This window comes from Eubalaena glacialis, chromosome 7, assembly GCF_028564815.1.
Source record: "Eubalaena glacialis isolate mEubGla1 chromosome 7, mEubGla1.1.hap2.+ XY, whole genome shotgun sequence".
NCBI lineage: Eukaryota > Metazoa > Chordata > Mammalia > Artiodactyla > Balaenidae > Eubalaena > Eubalaena glacialis.
Genome location: NC_083722.1, coordinates 101,346,149 through 101,362,706, shown reverse-complemented (window position 1 = coordinate 101,362,706; position 16,558 = coordinate 101,346,149). Strand labels below are relative to the sequence as shown.

General features: G+C 42.5%; 1 protein-coding gene across 1 annotated transcript in view; it reads right to left on the bottom strand.

Annotated features, from left to right (window-relative positions):
• ITPR1 (inositol 1,4,5-trisphosphate receptor type 1) overlaps positions 1-16,558 on the bottom strand; it is a 319,709-nt gene that overhangs the window by 195,941 nt on the left and 107,210 nt on the right. The window contains exon 5 of the mRNA XM_061197169.1: positions 6,041-6,156. Coding sequence (XP_061053152.1) covers positions 6,041-6,156 — 116 coding nt within the window. The remainder of the gene's footprint in view (positions 1-6,040; positions 6,157-16,558) is intronic.

Sequence of the window (16,558 nt, the reverse complement as noted above, 5' to 3'; positions counted from 1 at the left end):
TCTTACTCTCAAGAATTTCCAGTGGCTTCAATCTAAGAAATATTAATCTAAAATATTAAGTTCCTACCTACGCTCAGACTAAGTACACAAGTGGTAATCCAGTGGTCACTGGCATATCTAAAAGGAAATGTCAGATTAGTCACCAAGAAGGCACATATTTCATATTTAAGACTAATTAAACACCAGCAGCTCTAAAGATTAAAGGTCATTCGTCTACAAACATACAAAAGATAAAATTAGGACAGAAAATACACAACTGGAGAATAAATATCTAAGAATATCAAATATCACATCTGAAAACTCCATTAAAAGGTTTAATGATGACCAAGCCTACATATAACTACTAAACAAACATTCCATGCATTAAGCTTACGGACCATTCTAAGAATTCACTTTTCCTATAAGCACTCTTTGTTTAAGGAGAAAACTCTCCCATTCACTTCACCTTTTACTAAGTGTACAAATACTATACATGTGTTCATTTGAGTTCACAAATCAGTCTTTAGATAACTCCTCCACAAAACCAAATTTGTTCCTTTCCCCCAGTTTTACTGATATAACTGACATATAATTTGGCTTTCAGAAAAAAAAATCATCATGATTTTTAGTTGAAAAGGTTGATAAAAAAGGAAGTAAAACTAACACAACATTTTAAATCAACTATACTCCAATAAAAATTAATTTAAAAAAATAAAATTTTAAAAAAGGAAGTACAGTACAGACAATACCTGGGCCCACTGATCAAGGCTGCTTTCACCCTTGAAAAAATGAGATCTGGTCTATTAAATCCCTCAAGTATATTCTAAAGAGGAGCCCACACTGTAAGACAGTGAATTTGTATAAACTTTCTGAAGAATAATCCAGCAATATCTACCAAAAAGTTTTTCAACGGGCATAACTTTGATTTAGCAATCCCATTTCTAGGAGTTTCTCTAAGAAGATATCTGGCATGTGCACAAGGCCATAACCATCATTTATTTTTGGGGGGAAGGGCAAAAACTGTCAGAATCCTGAATACCTCCTCCCCCCAATAGGGATTGGCTGTCTAAAATTACAATACTGCTGTACCATGGAGTAATCAAGTAGTCATTAAAAATACAGAGCTACCTATTTATTCATGACATATTAAGTGGGAAAAAAAGCAGGTGAAAGAAAGAGAAGTGAGGGACTTCCCTGGCGGCCCAGTGGTTAAGACTCCATGCTTCCAGTGCAAGGGGCATGGGTTCAATCCCTGGCCAGGGAACTAAGATCTCACATGCCATGTGGCACCGCCAAAAAAAAAAAAAAAAAAAGGAAGAAAGTGAGATGGCATGCCCCCATTAATACTTTAAAATATAGACATAAAGGAATAAAATAGGGGATGGGAGACTGGGGCACACACCAAGATTATCTTTGAGGATTAAGGTTTAGAGATATCTTTTTTTTCCTTTTCTTACTCATGTATACTTTGGAGTTCACTTCCTACAATACTCACGTCAGAAACACCTTCATCGTACCTTTGTGGCAAGAAGCCTAGATTTTTAAAAAGCCATCTTAAATGTGTTATCTCTTCAATATTTAAAAATCCCAATAATTTAAGTACCTTTTGCTCTTTTCCCTTACACAATGGGTTGCGGACAGTTCTGAATTTCTAAGGGAGAAATCACGCTCTATGCTATGGTCTCTACCACCATGAATCACCACAGACATTACGATGCTCCCTAAGCAACACAAGGTCAACCCCATCACAGTCACCTGTTATTTTATCTCAGAAATGGAGAAACCATTATTAAATTACTACAGAGACGTCACTGGAACAGTGGGGAACCTTATTTATTTAAGGTCAACAAGTTCTGAAGTATCTAACATAAATATTAAGGCTTCTGAAAACAAGCAAGGCAGGACCCAGGCTTCAGATGACAATAAAGACTCCTCACTACTCTGGTTCCTCCTAGCTTGTAGAAGCTACGGCTGAAGGTAATGGACCATTTCTCAGAACCAAAACAATGTAGGTGCTGTTTCAAGGTAACAGGTAAAAATGCTGTCAGGAAACGGCAGTCGAGGGCTGTAGAACAAATTATGTGATTTACAGATGGGGGAACCTCATTCTGCCAAGAGTCTTGGGAAATCACGAGCAGGAGAGTTAGAATCCAGTTATTCTCTCAGAACGAACAGACACACATAGCAACCAGCCACTAGATGTCATTGTCCTTCAGGGAGTTGGTGGCATGTTGCTTATCCTAGTCAAAAGGAAGTCAAGTGGTCTAGACGACTAATTCCTTAAATGGCATTAATTTAAAATAATCTGACCTTTGACTGGGGTGCTCCACAGTAGCTGACAAAAATAAAAATGAAAACCCACTGGAGACTGGCCGTCCGCCCCCAGAGGCAAGTGGCTGCCCAAAATACAACATTTTAATGACGGCACTAGAACATGTAGATGACTTTCAGACACAAGAGGGGGGAAAAAAAGGTCCAGCCAAGCAGGAAAGCAGGAACTGCACAAAGTTAACAGCCAAGACCTGCAAGTCATGTCACTGATCCTGAATCAGGAGACTGTGCTGGTTTCCTTTTAAAATTTATTTAAAACAAAAACAGCATGAGAGAGAGAATTTATTGTTTATTTTAGTAAGGAGTTCAAAGTTCTTGGTCACCTTTAGGATCGCCTTTTTCAACTCTGTGGTTTTTTCACGGTTCATTTGTGGGAAGGGGGGAAAAGGAACTGCTGATGAAACAACACGTGCATCACAGGCTGCGGATAGTTGGCCAGAGAACGCCATCCTGCCGAGCCGTTCCTGTGTTGGTGCTGAGTGTTGTTTTAAACTTTAAGGGAAGTAGCTGCCAACATTTTTTAAAAATTGAGAGATGACACATCAAAGCATGGATTTTAGCTTCTCTTGAAGAAGCAGAAGATATGGCGGCAGTTCCTGGCCCACCTTCCCACGCAGCAATGGCAGGGGAGCGGAGCTGCCCCCCAGACCCGCACACAGGCACACGCCCCTTAGCAACCCAGCCCACCAAGGCCCCTTGCTTCCAACTGGCTTCCTGCTTGGCCACGAGGAATCTGAATTTACAGCTCCAGCTGTAAAAAGCGTAGGAGAAGAAAGGGTTTGAGATGGACTAAGGATACCTCAGTGGACAGAATCAATTTCATCCGAGAAAAGGGGTCGCAGGACTGCTAAGGCCGCACTCCTTCCACCAAGATAACCCCACAGGCTACGTGCTAAATGGCTCTCCCAAGAGACGTGCAGAATTGAGCAACCTTTCCTACCCATTCAACTCGATTCCCATGCTCCCTGTACAGACTTCGGGGGCAACCTGGATCCTCACAATGACTGGGGAAGGAGGGGATCGCTACTCATACGCCATGGACAAGAGCCAGGGATGCTGGATGCCCTGAAATGTATAGCACAGTCCTGTGCAAGGAAGAAGCATCGTTCCTCCCACACAATTTGGTATTCCAGTGGACAGTCACGTGGCTTAAAAAGCTCCAATTTCTGAGCCAAACCCCTAACTCCACTTTACACATGAACACAAAGCATGGACTTGCATGGTTCAATGAATAATATTATGAACACCTTTTCCAAAAATGGGAGTGTTATTTAATAAAGAGAAGAGTGTACCTTGCATTCTTAGTAACATTACCAAGAGCAGCTGACCATTTTGGAACACCACATTATGGAAAACATGCTTTTTGGGTCACCAGTACTATAGACCTACATCGGCCACAGCCTTCAGCTGCCTCATTCATGGGGTCTATACAAATAGGTAAAAGCATTTATTTCCTTATGTCCTCTATGGTGACTGTGCCTGAGCATTAATTTAATAAAGTATACAATTATAAAATTTATTACTTTCCCTTTATTTTGCCTTTATAATTCAGTTTCAAAACTTTGGTATCTTGGGAGATTATATTATTTACAGATTTTATTTCCTGTTTATACAGTTACATAATATTTGCTATTCAGAGGGAGCAATGGGTCTGCTGAGGTTGAGAATATCTGCCCTAAAACCATTAAAATAATGATGCAATCCCAGAAGCTTTCAAAGCAATCTCTTTGCTTCTGTTGTTTTCATTTTCTCTCCTACCCTCTTACTCCCACAGATGCCTCACTCTGAGGCTTACCTGTCACCTCCTCTTCCTCCAGAAAGCCCTCCCTGACTACCATATCACCCATCCTTATACTCAAAAGTGGATTTGACTGCCCCTTCTAGGTGCTCCCACAGCCTCGGTGGTTTGCCCTATAACAGAACTTGCTACAGTCGTGTCACTACCTCTTTATTCTTAATTAGCTATTAAGCTCCCAGAGGGTTACAATGCTGTCACAGTTTTATCACCATCACCTAGCACAGTGCTCACGCATTCATTCAAGAACTATTTCTTGAGCACCTACTATGTGCCAGACACTATTACAATGCACTGGGGATACAGTGGTGAACAAGACAGGCGCTGCTCCTCATCTTGTGGTGTCGTCATTCTACTGAGTGGCAGATGATAATTAAGGGAACTTTTAAATATAACTGCAGACTTTGATCAGTGCAGAGAAAGATATAAACAGGGTGCTATGACGGAGGAAAGCAAGCAAGACATGGCTTAGATAAGGAGATGGGGAGAGACCTCACTGAGATGACTTAAACTGAGAGATGAAGGAGGCAGAGGTCTTAGCTTAGGCAAAGTCAGGAGAAGACTGTTTTCAACAGGACAAACTGCAAGCGCTAAGGTCGTGAGACTGTTAGGAGTCTGTGGTGCTCAAAAAAATAAAACGAAAGGACACAGAGCAAGTCTAGCTGGTTCAGAAGCCTCAGAGGGAAAGCAGGGTCCAGCAGGCACAAAGTCTGCATTTCCTTTTAAGGGCCATGTGTGCTTGTGTGTCTTCACACTGGAGGATCAGCTCATGGAGGTTAGGAACCCGGTCTTCTCATCATGCCTGGAGCCCCTCACCCCTGTCTAATACAGTATGTGCTGAATAAAGGAGTCCCTTCCATGGGCCCTACCTTACCCAGTGCAGCTGGCTGTGACTTTGCCATTTATTAGTCACAAAGAGAGCAGGCGTGAGCCCCACGTGCTCACAGATACCCTACATCCTCGGCTATCATCACTAAGTCTCAAGAAAGAGCTTTTTTTTAATTAAGTTAGTAAATATTTGAGTGCCTACCATATGTTGTAGGCAAGAGGGATACAGCAACGAGCAAACCTGACACACATTTCTGCCTGTGAGTAGTTTACATTCTAGTGGGGGTAGAGAGCTGATAAATAAATTAGAAAGATCATGATAAGTGATGTGGAGAAAAATAAAGCAGAACAGGGGGATGGGGAATGGATTGCAATTTCAATACCACACTGGATATATGTCATGTCTTTCTTCTCCACATCTCAAAGAAGTTCCACACAGATTAGCCTCACAGAAGAATTAGATCATCTCGACACGAGAAGAATTATATCATCATTTGACAGATGGAAAAACAGGCTCAGAGAGGCTCAAAAATTTGCGTATGGTCACAAAGCACATCAGCAGTAGAATGAGCGTCTCTCTTATATGCCAACTAATAGACAAGATAAATACAACGATAAAAGCTAAAATTTTCTGAGCACTTATCACGTGCCAGGCATTGTTCACGTGCTTTTTATGTTTCATTTCATGCAATCCTCACAACAACCTCTTGATGTGGATATTATTATCATTCCCATTTTACAGATGAGGTAACAGAGGCACAAAATAGCTAAGTAACTCACCCAAGATGTCCAGTTAGTGAGGGTGAAGCTAGCATTCTAAGCTAGGCAGTTCGCTTCCTGAGCTTGTGCTCATAACCAGTACTGTACCTAAAGCCATCCCAGAAAGGGAATGGCTGAGAAAAAAGTAACTCTCAAGACATCTCAGGATGACTACGACCCACCTTTCCTTAGGGTCAGCTCCCTTTTAGCCCTTTACCAAAGACTATATGAAAGCTGGTGTCCAGAGCTAGAGGACTGCAAAACTCATCTTCCCGACCCATTCCACTCAGACACAACCCACGTGGCCACTCATGAGACCTCACCATGGAGCTCCATCCCAATACGTACGTGTAGTTTGTTAAGCAGTACTGCGTCTGTCGTGCTGTTGGCTCCTGGCTTAGCAGCTTTCCAGAACTGCTTCTGGGCAGAGTAGCGATTCATGGGACATAGTTTAAAGAGGCAATCTAGAAGTGAAACAAATGGTAAGTTACAAGGCCCTTTTACAAACCTCTCCTTTGACCTTTAATTCTCACCACCATTATGTGAGGTTAGAAATGAGGAAAATGAAACTTCTAGAAAGTAAGTCAAATGTCCATTGTCACACAGCCAGTTAGGGGCAGAGCTGGGACTCAGAGTCCAAATCCAGAGCTCTCAGTGCTGCCCCAGAGTTACCTCCTTTCCTTTATGATGGTCAAATTTAAGGGCAGTAGTCTCACTGTATGCAATAATACACACAAACATTTCTAGATATAAATCCAACTCACTTCAATTCGACTACATTTAAAAAAAAAACAAAAACAGAAGCTTATTTGGAGGCACCTCCTTGGGCAATGGTCTCTTGGTGTTGTTTACCAGACAATTCTCTGGGGAGCAGGAAGAAAATAAATGAACTTGCAGAGACATTCTGTGTCTTCTCCCTCTCTCAGTGCATGGTGATGTGCTTCTGTTTAGGAATGCCTGGGGTCATGACTTTTTACATTGTTTTATGTAGTAGAACTAACTCACAAAATGGACTAGTGGCTTCAAAAGATGTCTGCAATGAAATCAAAACACCGAAGAGAGGAGTAATGCAAACCCCACAAACAAGAAAAAGGAAAAATAATGATGATCTAACTAGATGTGAAAAAAAGTCACCCAGATATTAGAAACTGTTTTAAAAAAACACTTAAAATGTTGTCTCTAATGATAAACGTTGCCCTTAAAGCACCCATGTGCCTTAAGATATTCATGATAATATGCTAATCATGATTGAGAGGACACCACATTATTGTTTAATCTTAATCTTTTTCATCAACATATATTTTCCTGCTTGCTTTTATAATGTATACAATCTATTAGTACAGTGACACATGTATATAACTTTTAAACACACACACACACACACAGTTTAGGGGTATTTTTGTCAAAAATTTTTGATAGGGATATGCCATGGAAAAAGTTTACAAATAACCACTCTAAAAAACTAACATTATAATTGATACTCACTCTCTGAAAATTTTACCTTTTGACATACAGGATTTTCAAATGGTATTTGTAGAGTAAAATTAATAAATTTGGAATGAACACCCAGATTTGGAAAAACTGCACCCTGAAAGTAGATCAGAGCAAGCTTTTTTAAAAAACTTAATCTACTAACTGTACACTTATTCTTATCTGTTCACTGAGACATTCCCTGAAAGGACACTGAACAGGTAAATACTGTTTTTGTCTTAGCCAAATAATGACCTCAAAGTAAAAAATATTCATTTACTGTCAAGGACACAGATACTAAGTCTTTCCTCTAATTCAGATCTCCCTTTCTTCTAGTTGGAATCAATGAACTTTTACTAAGTACAGTGCACACAAATACTTGACATTGTTCAGAAAATAATTTTTAATCAATTAACTGTAGAAATAAAAGGTACTTTCCCATTTCTATAACCTCCTTCTTCACTAAATATTTCTACCTAGTCACAATCAGCTACCAGACAAATATAAGATCACTGATATCCATCTTTATCAAGAATATAATCTATCTACTGAAAGTAATTGTTAGTGGACATGAAAGACGCTATCCAGGTCTTTAGAGAACAAAGGACATGGCAGGAAACTGGTTTAAAAGATAGGGCTGCTCTCTCCATCTCTAATGAAACTCACAGGTCATTGTTATGTACTGTATCAGTGGCAACTTCATGACATCACTGAAAGACACAGTTTTTCTACCACTTTGATATATGTGAACTCTCCATTCACCCTGAGAACAACCACACACAACCATGACACTACCAGCCAGTGTTAACTGTCCTATCTTTGACACAAGACAGAAGGTGGCACTTGCGCAGGACCAGGGTGACTTCCTTGATAATCACAAGACTTAATACCAAAAAACCATTCAAAACACTTAAGTCACTGGTATTAACATCTGATACACAACTTTTTACGGATTAAATGAGGTTAATAATTTCAATTTTCATCAATAAGAAGACATTGAGAAAAACTATTATTTTTCCCTCCAACACAATTCATATGATGATGGCCAACTGGTATGCATTACCATCCCACCCCACCCCAGCCATAATTTGACTTAAGTTGATTTGAGGATCCGGCTGGATCTGTAACGCCAAGGGATTAACATGCAATGGAAAGTACCAGTTTACAACTGTTGATGGTATTGTCAGTGGGTATAACCCACTTAACAAACCAATGGACTACAGACAGGCTCGAATTTCAGATAGCTTTCCATTCACCTAAGATGAGAGTGTGAACTGAAGCACTGTCAATCCAACCACAGCCTTGCTGTAACTTCCACACCAACTATTTTTCTTGCGCAAAACAGAGCATTGTACTGGATTAAGCATTTTTACAACCAACTGTCTATGTAAATAAGAGATGCTAACATACTAGTAACAGAACCAAATTAGCCTTGCTGATTTTGTCCTGTCTTCCCAGTTGCTTAGCAACTGATTCAAAGTGAAAATTAGATTAAGCAATTCAAATATGATGTTAAAGTAACCTTCTGAAATTTTGCACTTCAGCGGCTCTATACTGCCCTTTGCTATTTGGATGGCACAGCAGGACAAGTTAAGTTCTGCTGGATCCCTATACTGTGCTAAGTATAGAGGTGCACAAATATAGGGAATCCGGTGGAAGAATTGTACCTATTTGGGGGAAGTATATGTATGTGTGTATATATATGTGCATGTACACACACACACTGTGCTTTGAGTTTGCCCCAAAGAAATGCCACAAAGATCTCTTAGGTGACAAGTGACTTTTCAAGGCTTTTAAAAAATAAACTAAATTAAGCTTTCAAAAACTTACTTTGGAATATTCCTAAGCTTTAGCGGATGCCCCGCTGGGCTAGCAAAGAAGCGAGCGGAATGGAGGGGCTGGGTTAAGTGTTAAAGGGCACGTGGGCTGGAAACAGGCCACAGCTGATCTTCCATGGTTTAAAGAGCATTTCCAGGGGCTTCCCTGGTGGTGCACTGGTTAAAAATCCACCTGCCAATGCAGGGGACACGGGTTCGAGTTCTGGTCCAGGAAGATCCCACATGCCATGGAGCAACTAAGCCCGTGCACCACAACTACCGAGCCTGCGTGCTGCAACTACTGAAGCCCGCGAGCCTAGAGTCCGTGCTCCGCAACAAGAGAAGCCACCGCAGTGAGAAGCCTGCGCACCGCAACGAAGAGTAGCCCCCGGACGCTGCAAACAGAGAAAGCCCGTGCGCAGCAACAAAGGCCCAATGCAGCCGAAAATAAAATAAATAAATAAATTTATAATAAATAAATAAATAAATAAATAAAGAGCATTCCAGAACTTGGTTGAAGGGAGAACACTCAACCGCTTAGCAGCTGCGTTAACCATGACCTTAAGACTTGTGGTGCTTGGTTAAGAAAAGACAGGAGGGGACTTACCTGGTGGCGCAGTGGTTAAGAATCAGCCTGCCAATGCAGGGGACACAGGTGCGTGCCCTGGTCCGGGATGATCCCACATGCCGCAGAGCAACTAAGCCCGTGCGCCACAACTACTGAGCCTGTGCTCTAGAGCCCGCGAAATACAACTACTGAGCCCACGTGCCACAACTACTAAAGCCTGTGTGCCTAGAGCCCTGCCCTGCAACAAGAGAAGCCACTGCAGTGAGAAGCCTGCGCACCGCAACAAAGAGTAGCCCCCGCTCACCTCAACTAGAGAAAGCTGGCGCACAGCAACGAAGACCCAACACAGCCAAAAATAAATTAATTAATCTTTTAAAAAAAAGAAAAGACAGGAGCAAGAGGAGCCACAGGTGTGCTTGGAGCCCACCTTAATGGGGTCCCCAGCGGGGTGAGAAAGCAATGAAGCCGACCTCAGAGGGAGCCACACCTCAGGGACTCAGTGAGAGAATAAAGTCTGCCAGAAGAACAGCCGAAGCCCCCCATCTCCTTGCTGTCCTCCACACCCTTAGAACTTTGAACTCTAGAATGTGAAGTGCCTGACGGCAGGGACTTGCGTCTGTTCTGTACACTCTGGTAACCCAGGGGCTAGGAGTAGTGGAGCGGCACAAAGATGGTGGTTGTATTAAGGATTTAAACGTGCTGAAATCCCCAGGTCTCCAGAAGCGACATCAGGTTTGTCCTCCTAAGTCACTTCCAGCTTTGAGCCCCCAGCAGTCTATTCGTGAATCCAGTGACTACTTATTAAAGTGCCTACTATGTGCTGGGCACAGTACAGGGGGCTGACACTGTAACAGTGAACCCAATGCACACGTTTCTTAGTATAACCCTAGTGACAGCGAAAAGCTAGTCAAATACACAAGTTGAAGTACACAGCAAGTTAAAGGACTATGGAGATGAGAATCATCTATCAGCCCAATACGGCTGGTGTGGAGGAGTAGCACTTCATACGGGGTCATCAACGAAAGGCACGTCCACGGCTTCTGAGCGGACAGCTGCAGGGTGAGAAGGAGCCTGGCTTTGATAACAATGTAGAGGCAACGCCTTCCAGGCAGAGGGAACATCAAGTGCGAAGGCTTCGAGTTGGAAGGAAATCTTCAGGAGGTTAAAAATGAGCAAAGAAGGGCTGGAGGGTAGCGGACGAAGGGAGAGTTGCGGGAGTCGTGTCTGGAGAAGCAAGCAGGGGCCACGTGGCACAGGGTTGTGTGGGTCACGGGGAGGGATTGCTTGTCCTTGTGGGAAGCTACCAAAGGGCTTTAAACAAAGAAGAACCTGGTTTTTGTTTCTACAGGAGCTTTCTTCTTGGTGATGGTACCTCCTAGGAAAGGGAAGGCTGGGAGGGGGTGGATTTAGAGGAGGAGAGGAGAAATCAAGAATCTTATTTTGGCTTTGCTTGGTTTGAGATGCCTATGAAACAACCAAGCTGAAATGTTCAGTGGGCCATTGGTCAACTAGCAGGTTGAAAATACAGGACAGTCAGTAATTTAAGGGGTTAGAGGCAGAAGAAGAGGAAGGATGGGGGTACTGGAGAAGAGAGTTGAGGAAATCAGTACGACAAATGCAATGTAGCGACTCATCTTGGCTAGGGAGATCTAACCAAACCTAGGGAATATGTTAATTGAGCCTTACAAAAGCTTGAACTTGATTCATAGTTTTCAGAGGGCAGAATAAAGACCTTTCCTCTCCTTTCCCCCTCCCCCAACAAAAAACTCCAACACAATGAAAATTAAAAACAAAAAAATGTAACTTCATCTTCTGAGAAACTCAAATCCTTCTTTTGGAATAAATGAAGATGGAAAGAGGATGGAGAGGTGGAACTTGAGAGATGGAGGGAGGTATCTACAGTGAGGGTACCAGTGAGAAGCAAGCTTATTTGCCCTGCGGAACCCTGGAAAGGCTCAGGACCCCATGATGACACTGTGCAGGGCATCACTGCCCAACCTGGAGCAGGGACAAAGGGCCCACGGGCTGAGGCCCAGGAGTGATGGGTCATCCCCTCCGCCTGCCACATGGAAGCGTGATGAGGCTTGCAGAGGGAGAGAACACTAGTAAATGTTACAAAAGAGCTAGGCAAATAAGGACAAATGAGACTATTAAGAACTCCAGGGAAAAGCTGTGTACTATTGATAAAATGTAGTATGTGTTTAGCTCAACGGTGAACAATAATTATACAGTCATAAAAATCTAAGACTAACTATTAATTTAGCCAAAAAAAGTAATACAACTTTAATGGGAGGATGGAGGGGGAGCAGGAAAGTGTCGGAAGCCACCGTCACGTATAATAACAGGAAGTGAACAGGTGATATTTAAGATAAATTCATCTACAGATATGAAGAGACACACATCGTCTAGAAATACAGTGGCAAATACCAGAATAAAATGTTAAAATGTTTTCAATTGTTGCCTCAAAAAAGTGGGAAAGCGTGAGGTGTCAGACATAAGACCGTTATTTTTATTCTGCATTTTATCAATATTTGACTTTTTAAAGTTCAATGCACATAACATAAAATTAACCATTTTCAAATGAACAATTCTGTGGCATTTAGTACATTCCCAATGTTGTATAACCACCACCTCTATCTAGTTCCAAAACATCTTCTTCACTCCCAAGAGTAAACCCTGTATCTATGAAGCAGTTCCCCCTCCAACCCATGTATCAATGAAAATCTTTAACTTTTAAAAATGATCTTTTTATACTAAATTACTGTTCAATATCATAGTGAGATATCACTTTACACTACAGGGTGACAAAAGGCAACAAGCTGCATAATAACAAGGATCAGAGGGGGTATAGAAACCTTTCTGCACTGTTGTTCAGTGTGGCTACAAAGGAATGCACACATAACCTCTAACACATAATTTAGCAATTCTCTGCTGGGCGAACATTCCAAAGAAATCTCTCCCAGGTCGCCAGATCTCGCACTTCCACATGTAGAAGGATGCTCTAGGAAAAAGGGCGATGAGAAGGCACATCTGCTCTTGAGCGCACTGGCCTGGAAGCAACACTAAACTTGTGCTCACAGACCATCAGTGATAACCACTCACATGATCCCCCCACCCCCATGATGCCAGGAGCTAAGAAATGCCCTTCAGTCAAGTGCCCAGGAAGAAGAAATGAGTTTGCTGTGGACCTAAGCAACCCCTGCTGCAGTCTGTCCTCCAGGTTGCCAAGCACCCATTTCACTGTCTCTTACCCCATCCACTGGCTGATGTGGTGGCAGTTAACTAGGCAAACACAGTCCCTCATCGCACAGAGTTTGAGCTCTTCCAACCCACCTTACTGACCAAAGACACGAACAGTCAACAAGCTATCATTTTTTTAAAATTCTTCACTCAGTGAGTATATATAAATGCAATTTTATATAGGGAGAAATCAAGGGTAGATTTACATGAGCTCAAATATGAAAAATTTAAGTAACTGTTGATCGTACATATCTTGGCTTCTTTTTGAAAAAGGTAAGAGGCAACAGAATAAAAATTTCATAAGGAGCAGACAATATGATTAACAAAGAGAAGGGGGAATGTTAATTCCCCACCAAGGGAGTTAAGATTTCAAAGAAGCAATGAAAGGGGAAAACAAAATTGTTGGATTTTAAGGACTTTCCCAACTCAAACTTACTGGACAAACAACTGCACGAGGGTACAGCTTATCTGCCTTGTGTATCATCCTGTCCCTGGTGCTTTCAGTAAATATGGGATCAATGAATGAGTACTCAATCAATGAGTGGGTACTCAAGGTGGAAGAATGCTCTTCAACGGCAGTTCACAAAAGGAAAACCTACTCCTATTTCCAACAAAAGCCTTCCACAAACAAGTAATTAAGTCCAGTTCAGTAAGAGGAAACCAGTACATCACATTGTTGTGTCTGTTGCATGCGAATCACATTTCCCAAGCCAGGACAGAAGAAGCCCTTTGAAGTCCAGTGACATTTTCCAATAGGGACTGCCAAATCAACCTTCCATTACCTGTCTACAGAAAACACAGACATTGTTCCTGAGAGACAAAGGACAACGAGGTAATTTTTTTCCCATTAAGGTGACCAGATGCTTCTTCTGAGTAGAAAACTCAGACTGAGGACTCCCAAGGTTGCTCTCCTGTACCTTTATCATCTTACCTGGCTGCAGGACCATCATTCACAAACACATTAAAAACTAGAAATGTAGGGAGAAACTTCCCTTTTTGACCTCCTTTAGCTTGGCCAATTAAATTTTTATTTGGGAAGGCAAGGACTCTGCCCATCGTGGAAGACAAAAGGGACCAGGAGTTCCTTCTAGAGGCAGCCCCAACACAGGTATCTGCCTTCGCTTGGACAGTTGAAGCCTCTGCCCTGGACTCCGCACCTGGACAGATGGATACAAAGTCCCAGGGCCAGTTCAAGACTGCTCATGGGAGCGAGGCCGGATGTGTCCACGGGAAATGTCCAGAGCCCGCCTCCCCCGGCACCTGAGTCTGGTTCCCTGCTGACTCTGCGAGTGACTGATAGTCTTTCAACAGTTTCCTCTTGGCTTAGGTCAGTCACTTTCTGCCATTTGCAACCAAAAGTCCGAGCTGACCCGTAGAGTAATAAAAATGCCAAAAACAGTAAGAGACAAGGAATCTGGAAACCCGGGTTCCAGCCCTGACTCCACCACTCAACAGCCAAGAAGCCACAGCCAGGTTACTAAAGCTCTCTGTGCCCACACATCTTACCTGGAAAACAGATGATCCCCAAGGCACCCCAGAGCCCTAAGACATGATGATGTCTGTGGAAGCTTATAGACCACGTCAGAGAAGTCACAGAAAACCCAAATGTGGAAGCGCTGAGGTGTACACTGATCTGCCATCTGGACGAATTGGTTTAAACCTCAGCTCTATCCTATGTTGTATGATCTTGGGGAAAATTATCTCATCTCTGTAGGTTTTCATTTCTTGCCTATAAAAGGGCAATAACCACAATGGGTAACTCACAAACTAACCTAAAAGATTAACTACTTCACTTGAAGCACTTAGTACGGATTCTGGCACAGAGTAAACGAATGCTAGCCGCTAGGACAGAATGGATAAACAAACTGCATCTTCATGCTCCACTCTGATGCTGGACACCTACAGACTATTGTTACACATAACAACACGGATGCATTCCACAAACATTTTTTTTTTTTAATTTATTTTATTTATTTATTTTTGGCTGCGTTGGGTCTTCATTGCTGCGCGCGGGCTTTCTCTAGTTGCGCCAAGCGGGGGCTACTCTTCGTTGCGGTGCACGGGCTTCTCATTGCAGTGGTTTCTCTTGCAGAGCATGGGCTCTAGGCACGTGGGCTTCAGTAGTTGTGGCTCGCAGGCTCAGTAGTTGTGGCTCGTGGACTAAGTAGTTGTGGCACACAGGCTCAGTAATTGTGGTTCGCGGGCTCTAGAGCGCAGGCTCAGTAGTTGTGGTGCACGGGCTTAGTTGCTCCGCGGCATGCGGGATCCTCCCGGACCAGGGCTCAGACCCGTGTCCCCTGCATTGGCAGGCGGATTCTTAACCACTGTGCAACCAGGGAAGTCCCCACAAACACTATTTTGAGTGAAAGAAACCAAGGCAAAAAGAGTCCATTTATACTGAACGAATCCATTCACGTGACATTCAAGAACAGGCAAAACTTTGCTAGAGCCACAGTCAGAATAGCAGTTACCTCTGAGGGCGGTATTTCCTGAGAAGGGGCACTTTCTGGGGTGCTGGAAATGTTCTCCTAGCTCAATCTGGGTGGGAGTCATGTGGGTATAAGTGTATTTAAAACATCATCAAGCGGTGCTCAAATTTAAGGTTTGTGCATCTTTGTGTGCATGCATGCGTGTGTGTGTGTGTGTAATACCTTAAGGAAAGAAAAAACTGAAATAGTACTTGTTCTCACAAAAAGGAGGACGATCTTGCTGATAACAGAAAAACAAATTTCCCCTTCATGTAAAAGGTTAACAATAGTGTCTGACTTCTGTGGCTGCGAAAACACACCTTGTTTTGTCAGTGTTTGGGTTGGGCGCTTGCTGGTTCATAATGGAGAGGAGGAGGGGCGGAAGAGAGATGACATCACTGTCTCCCCAAAGGGCAGCTGTTATTTGTTCACCGCAGGACACTCTGGGCAATGAGCATTCCCTGGCACCAAGCCCGATGCCCGGAGGGATTCTGACCGAGTCCCTTTCCCCCACTGATACCCTGTTCTATCCAAACACTTTTAAACCACTAACAGGCAGTGGTTTTAAATCTGTAATGAAATGCCATGTTGTCTGACATTTGCTTCAAAATAACTGGGGAGAGAGAGATGGGAGGATATAGATGACTTGAGATTGGCCATGAGTTGCTAACAGTCAAGGTGCGTATTGGGTACATGGAGGTTCACTATACTATTATTCTCTCAATTTGTATATGTGCTTAAATTTTTGTATAATAAAAGGTATTTCAATATCTTCAAAATCATCTATGAATTTATTTTCAAATGCGAAATTTTTATAAAAATCAATCAAATGTTCACCAAGTTCAAAAAAAGACTATTTTTAAAAGAGGAAGAAAGGAAAAAAGGAAGAAAGGGAGAGAGGGAAGGAGGGGGGAAAAGGAAGAAAGGAAGGAAGAAAGGAAGGAAGAAGGAAGGAAGGGAGGGAGGGACAGAGGGAGAGAAGGAAGGAAAAAGGAGGAGGAAAGAGGAGGGAGAAAGGGAGGGAGAAAAGCATGTTATTTATATCATCTGGTCCAATTTGCCAATCTACCTGAAAACCAATATATTCTAGAAAGGAGTAAATAGCTGGATGGACTTGTCAAATAAATACAACAGTCACAAAAAATTGAGATAGGATGCCCAGCTCTGTGTTAGATATACGAAGAGTAAACAAAATCGTGGACTTCAGGTTAAAAATCTTACTGTGTAGAACTCTACATGCTCAGCATCTCTCAAGGCAAATCAAATCTCACAGTGCATAGCCCTGGCTATTTCAAACACTACA